The sequence below is a fragment of the Colobus angolensis genome, unplaced genomic scaffold, assembly GCF_000951035.1.
Source record: "Colobus angolensis palliatus isolate OR3802 unplaced genomic scaffold, Cang.pa_1.0 Scaffold96, whole genome shotgun sequence".
Taxonomy (NCBI): domain Eukaryota; kingdom Metazoa; phylum Chordata; class Mammalia; order Primates; family Cercopithecidae; genus Colobus; species Colobus angolensis.
In genome coordinates, this window is record NW_012123598.1 from 3,424,553 (window position 1) to 3,431,309 (window position 6,757).

General features: G+C 53.4%; 2 protein-coding genes across 2 annotated transcripts in view; both read left to right on the forward strand.

The window, feature by feature from the left end:
* Positions 1-6,757, forward strand: part of LOC105504904 (leukocyte immunoglobulin-like receptor subfamily B member 2) — a 68,949-nt gene that overhangs the window by 30,278 nt on the left and 31,914 nt on the right. The window lies entirely within an intron of this gene.
* On the forward strand, positions 720-6,456 carry LOC105504905 (leukocyte immunoglobulin-like receptor subfamily A member 3). The gene is made up of 8 exons (XM_011932554.1): positions 720-843; positions 1,099-1,309; positions 1,472-1,507; positions 1,700-1,987; positions 2,135-2,437; positions 2,663-2,959; positions 3,214-3,516; positions 6,207-6,456. Exons 2-8 carry the CDS (start codon positions 1,276-1,278, stop codon positions 6,263-6,265), a joined length of 1,320 nt encoding a protein of 439 aa, XP_011787944.1. The 5' UTR covers positions 720-843; positions 1,099-1,275; the 3' UTR covers positions 6,266-6,456.

The window sequence follows — 6,757 nt, forward strand, 5'->3', positions numbered from 1 at the left end:
TGGTCCTGGGCACCTGTGGCAACTCACCTCTGGCCTCTGTTATTTAATGTGGATCCATCTACAGCTGGGGACTTCCATGCCTCTTGTACTGCTCATGACATTGATGTTCTGCATATTTCAGAAATACTGCCTGTACCTTTCTCCATTACGGATCTCAGATGTGAGATCTCGAGTGAACACATCAATCATCCAACACTCTGATCCTATCATATCCCAAACACCTCATGTCCTCACCTGGTCTGGAAATGAAGCACCAAGGAGCCTCTCCCATGTCCCAGGAACCACTGACCCCACAGCCACGGTGACCAGTGGGATTTGTGACAACAAGCTGCAAAGGAAGAAACTGAGGCTGAGAGATGGTTCACTACTGCCCGAGGTCACGTAGGCAGTGGATAATAACCGGTCTTTGAATAAATATCAGCTCCCTCCCCCACTCCCCAAATCAAAGCTCAAACATAAGTCATTGTTCCCAAAACATTGAACAGGGATTGAGGTGCAGGGGGACAGCCAAGGATGCAAGGGGCACCGAGGAGGCCGGAAAGACTCAGAGGTTTGTTCCCAGGGAGGTCAGGGGTGGACGATGTAGAAAAAAAAAGGGGAGGAAGTTAAAAAGGGGGGGATTACTATTGATTAGAAAGAAAATCTGTAGTCCAGGGCCACATAGAGGGTCATGACTTCCTCTCTTTATTCCCTGCATTTCTTCTCTGCGCTCACTGCCACACGCAGCTCAGCCTGGGCTGCACAGCCAGGTGTCAGGTGCGTCTCTGCTGATCTGAGTCGGCCTGCAGCATGGACCTGCATCTTCCCTGAAGCATCTCCAGGGCTGGAGAGACGACTGCCATGGTAAGGACCCCACAACGTTGAGCTGATGGACGGGCTGAAGGAGGGAGGGAGACCCCATGGGGAGGCTCTGAGAGGGAGGAGCCCACGGTCGCCCTTGCCTGAAAGGGGCTGACTCAGGAAGGCACCACTTCTTTCTCCTGCTACATCCCAGGTCTTAGCGAGATGAAGGCAAGCCAGACAGACAGTGGCTGGCGGTCAGGAAAGACATTTCTGTCTGAAATGTCTACAAAGGGGTTGGACCTGCCCCTACCTCAGCCCTAAAGGAATGACAGCCAGGTTCCTGGGGAGGGCAGTTCCACTTCCTGTGTGGCTGCAGATGACAAAACCCCATGAGAAGGACCCAGCCTCCGAGTGGCCACACCCTGTGTGTCTCTGTCCTGCCAGCACTGAGGGCTCATCCATCTGCAGAGCAGGGCAGTGGCAGGAGACGCTATGACCCCCATCCTCACGGTCCTGATCTGTCTCGGTGAGATTTGAAGAGGGAGGGGAGATTCTAACCTAGGAGGGACCTCACCCCACAGCCAAACTCTGGTCCATAAGGAGACTCCAGGGGCTCACAAAGATCCCAGGGAGGGGAGGACCTGCTCAGGCTTCAGGGGCAAATCTCTCACAGGGAACTCTCTTCCAGGGCTGAGTTTGCACCTCAGGACCCACGTGCAGGCAGGTGAGTCTGTCACCAGCTGTCCCAGGTCCCTCCTCCTCACTGGGGACAAGGGGCCACCCCCGGGCAGCTGGAGATGGGGATTAGCAGATCTGGGCTGACTATGGGGACATCTGGCGGGTCCTGGAATGGGAACTGGAATCTGATGGGTTGGATGGGAAATGACTTAGAATCTGAACTCTGATTTCCTTCTAGGCACCCTCCCCAAGCCCACCCTCTGGGCTGAGCCAGACTCTGTGATCACCCAGGGGAGTCCCGTGACCCTCAGGTGTCAGGGGACCCTGGAGACCCAGGAGTACCGTCTATATAGAGAAAAAAAACCAGCACTCTGGAACACATGGATCCCACAGGAGTTTGCGAAGAACGGCCAGTTCCCCATCCCATCCATCACCTGGGAGCACGCAGGGCGGTATCGCTGTATCTATGGTAACCACACTGCAGGCTGGTCAGAGCCCAGTGACCCCCTGGAGCTGGTGGTGACAGGTGAGAGGACACTCAGGGGTCCCAGCCCCAGGCTCTGCCCTCAGGAAGGGGGTCGGCTCTCAGGGGCGTCTCCGTCTCACAGCCCAGCCCTGGGGATGATGCGGGAGGTGTGAGTCCCATTTAACACGGTGCCTCCTTCTCTCCCAGGAGCCTACAGCAAACCCGCCCTCTCAGCCCTGCCCAGCCCTGTGGTGGCCTCAGGAGGGAATGTGACCCTCCAGTGTGACTCACAGGTGGCATACGATGGCTTCTTTCTGTGTAAGGAAGGAGAAGATGAACACCCACGATGCCTGAACCCTCAGCCCCGTACCCGTGGGTCATCCCGGGCCGTCTTCTCCGTGGGCCCCGTGAGCCCGAGTCGCAGGTGGTTGTACCGGTGCTACGGTTATGTCTCGAGCACTCCCTATGTGTGGTCTTTACCCAGCGATCTCCTGGAGCTCCTGGTCCCAGGTGAGAAATTCACAGCATTGCCTGGAGTTCCCTGAGTCTCCGGGCAGGTGGGGAGGAGCCGCGTCTCAGGGCAGTGCCAGGTGTGATGATGTTGGGACGAGAGGGCTCAGGGCTCCTGGGGTCAGAGACACAGGAAGATCAGCAGTGGTGAGGCCCAGGGGGAGAGGGAGGGTTTGTGGGGAAGCCTGAGGGTCGCTCCTGGAAACCGTGACCACCTTTTCCCAGGTGTTTCTAAGAAGCCATCACTCTCAGTGCAGCCGGGTGCTGTCGTGGCCCCTGGGGAGAAGCTGACCCTCCAGTGTGGCTCTGATGCCGGCTACGACAGATTTGCTCTGTACAAGGAGTGGGGACGTGACTTCCTCCAGCGCCCTGGTCAGCAGCCGCAGGCTGGGCTCTCCCAGGCCAACTTCCCCCTGGGCCCTGTAAGCCGCTCTTACGGGGGCCAGTACAGATGCTCCGGTGCACACAACCTCTCCTCCGAGTGGTCGGCCCCCAGTGACCCCCTGGACATCCTGATCGCAGGTGAGGAGCCCTGTGGGTTCAGTCAGGGACCCAGGCTCTGCACAGGCCCTGCCGGGGAAGCCCAGGTGGTGATGGCCGGGATGAGGGGTGGGGGCACCAAGGGAGGGAGAGACAGACAGAAACAGGGGATGGGCAGAGAGGGGAAGACTGAGAGAAAACAGCGACAGAGAGACTAAGGGTTCCAGAGAAAGGCCTGGGAGGTATCAGCTCAGAACAAGGTGGGGCAGCCCCTCATCCATCCTTCTTCTCTCCAGGACAGGTCCGTGCCAGACCCTTCCTCTCAGTGCAGCCGGGCCCCACAGTGGCCTTAGGAGAGAACCTGACCCTGCTGTGTCAGTCACAAGGATGGATGCACACTTTCCTTCTGACGAAGGAGGGAGCAGCTGATCCCCCCCTGCGTCTAAAAGCAAAGCGCCAATCTCATAAGTACCAGGCTGAATTCCCCATGAGTCCTGTGACCTCAGCCCATGCGGGGACCTACAGGTGCTACGGCTCACTCAGCTTCAACCCCTACCTGCTGACTCACCCCAGTGACTCCCTGGAGCTCGTGGTCTCAGGTGAGGGCCCTGACCCTGTCCTCTCTGAACTCAAAGGCTCAGCTCCAGCCCTGCCCCCAACAGAGCTCTGGAACAATAGTGAAGGAGGGGAGTGAAGGGGGGACAGTCCGCAAGGGAGGATCCAGCCCATGAGAGGGTGGAAATAGACGGGACCTCCCACCCCTGGCTCCCATCCCTGAAGTCTCAGTGGAGTGAAGAGCCGGGAGGGCTGGGAGGAGACGGGGGTGAACCTCAGAGGAGACGAGATTAGAATGACTGTGGAAGACGGAGGCCCCACCCACTCCCCTCCTGATGTCTCCACCTCAGAATCAGAGCCTCTGGGGGTCCCAACCTCTAAGTCCTGACCCCACGGGTGACAAAAAAACAGCCACTCCCAAGTCAAGAGAAGTTTCTAGACTCATCTCAATGCGACCTCAATATTCAGGGTCTGATTCAGGGCAGCAGAGGGCAGGGTGGACAGTAAGGCTGTGGTCTGCGTGGCTTCCTGGTGCTCCAGGGTTGGGGCAGGTGTTCCCTCCATGGTGGTCAGAGGGGAGGGAGGTGTCTGAGGTTCGGCATTGACGAGTGGAGCAGTGGGGACTTTCCCCCTCCCTGAGCAGGATTCCCAGGAGCCATCACCTCTCATGGGGAGCCAGGGCCAGGGGCGATCACAGGCAGGTGCTTGCTCTAGAAGTCAGGTGGGAGGAGCCCAGGGAGGTGGGGCTGGGGCTGTGATGGCTCAGCCTCTCCTTGGGAGGTGGAACTTATGAAAAAGCTGGTTCTCCTCGCACCCTGGACTCCCCATCTGAATAACAGGGAGCTGCCTGGACGTGACCACCCCAAAGGCCCTTCATTTCTGACCTTCTGGGGCATCTGGGATGTGGCTCCTCCTAGACCTGCTCCCATCTCCAGCCCTCTCTGGCCTTGTCCTAATTCTCCCAAAAACGGAGGCTTGTAAGGGTTAAAAAGCCAACAGAGATGGAGGCAGGTGCATGCAGTTTTACTCATCCCTCCTGGAATCTCAGCTTAGTAAGACAAAGCCACACTATTTTGAAACAACAAAGGTTTACAAAGTCCCGCTGTTTTAGAATCTCCCCTCTCTCATGTAAAAAACAAAATCCCTCCAATTTTATACCGAAAGCCACTCCTGTCACAGCTCTGCATGATCCCAGGCCCCTACCCCGTCCTGCAGGATGTGTGATGAGTAGAGGAAGGAGCACAGGCTGGGTCAGGAGGATTTGGGGTCCAGCCTGACTTGGACATGGGGAGGATACTGAGCTGACGGAGGAAGAAGAGAGGCAAGAGAGATGGAGAGAGGACAGACAGATGCTCCCTTGGCAGTTCTCACTTCTTATTTCCAAGGGCCCCTGAGGATGGAGCCCCTCACCCACACCTGTGGGGTCCTTGGGCCGTCTCAGGACAGGAGAGGAGGCTGCTCGGGCCTCAGTGGGATCTGACTGTGATGAGGCTGGAGTCTGCCCCAGACCTGCTCCTTTACTGAGAAGCACCCCAGCTGTGATGCCCCTCACACGGCCCCTCCTGTGCTCACCTGGAGGCCTCTGTGCTCAGGGCACCCTGACACTAAGGAGGGGCCCGTGCACCTGCTCCCTGGATGAGTTAGTGAATTATTCACAGTGCGTCTTGTGTGTAATTCATTTCTACTCTTCGTTTTCTATACGCACTTGCCCATTGTTACTCTCTTCTTTTCTAAACCTTTTAAAGCAATACTTGAATATGTAAATTTATAATTTTTATTTCAGTTATGTGAACCTATTATTTAAAAATTATCATACTTCTTTCATTGGGCTGTGATTTGATTTATATATTCAATGTAGACATCCATGTTTCATTAACCTCAAGTCTTCCTTCCCTACATACTAAAAATTGAGGTTTCCTTAATGAGCTTCAGAAGTGTTTGGATGTTTCAAAGCACAGTGGCCCGAGGGAAACTGACCAGGGGGCTCCCTGTGGCTCGTGAAACCCGCGGGAGGTCAGCGGGGGCTGCAGTGCAGCCCAGTGGGTTCATGTCCAATCTTGTCCAATCACTGGATGATTCTAACATCTACATAAACCTCTTTTATAGGAAAAGGAGGTGCTTTACATTTGATAATTTAAATTTAAATTAGAAGAGGGCAATTTGGTAGTGAGTTAATATGAAATAAAATGAATATACCCAAACCAGTAGCTTTCTCATGGGTACTTACCTCTTGTTTAAAAAATATGAAAGAATCAAATACTTCACTTATAAATTGTCAAAGGTGTTGAATAATTCTTTAAATTAAAATGGACATAATTTTTTTTTATTTTTTGAAACGGAGTCTCGCTCTGTCGCCCGGGCTGGAGTGCAGTGGCCGGATCTCAGCTCATTGCAAGCTCTGCCTCCCGGGTTCATGCCATTCTCCTGCCTCAGCCTCCCGAGTAGCTGGGACTACAGGCGCCCGCCACCTCGCCCGGCTAGTTTTTTGTATTTTTAGTAGAGACGGGGTTTCACCATGTTAGCCAGGATAGTCTCGATCTCCTGACCTCGTGATCCGCTCGTCTCGGCCTCCCAAAGTGCTGGGATTACAGGCTTGAGCCACCGCGCCCGGCCTAAAATGGACATAATTTTTTAAATGTCTACCCAAGACCCCCGCCTCTCCTTGACCCCTGTATAGAATTTGTTATATAAGTTAAATCTGAATATGTCTCTTCTCCTCTGTTTTGATTCTCAGGAGCAGCTGAGACCTTCAGCCCACCACGAACCAAGTCTGACTCCAAGGATGGTGAGTGAGGAGATGCTCGCGGTGATGACGCTGGGCACAGTAGGTCAGGTCCTGTCAAGGGAGCTGGGTGCCCTGGGCCGACATTTGAAGAATTATATTCATTCCAACTTAAAGACTTATTCAACACCTTTAACAACGTATAAGTGGAGTACTTTGTTCTTTCATATTTTAAAAATAAAAGATAATTATCCATGAGAAAGCTGAGTTTGAGTATATTCATTGTGTTTCGTGCTAACTCACTACCAAATTACCCCATTCTCGCTGCTTTTCTATGGATCTCCCCTAATCTCCTGATAAAAAATTTATACAAACCATGAGACAATGGAAATTTTACTTTTTTACTTCTCTGTTGCTTGCCAACATTTCTCACTTCAAATACCAATACGTATGTAACTACATCTTAAATAAATATCTAAAGTTTTATATCTATACATATTTATGTGTGGTTATATAAGTTACATTTGAGTATGTGTGTAGGCATATCCAAGTTCATCTGATTC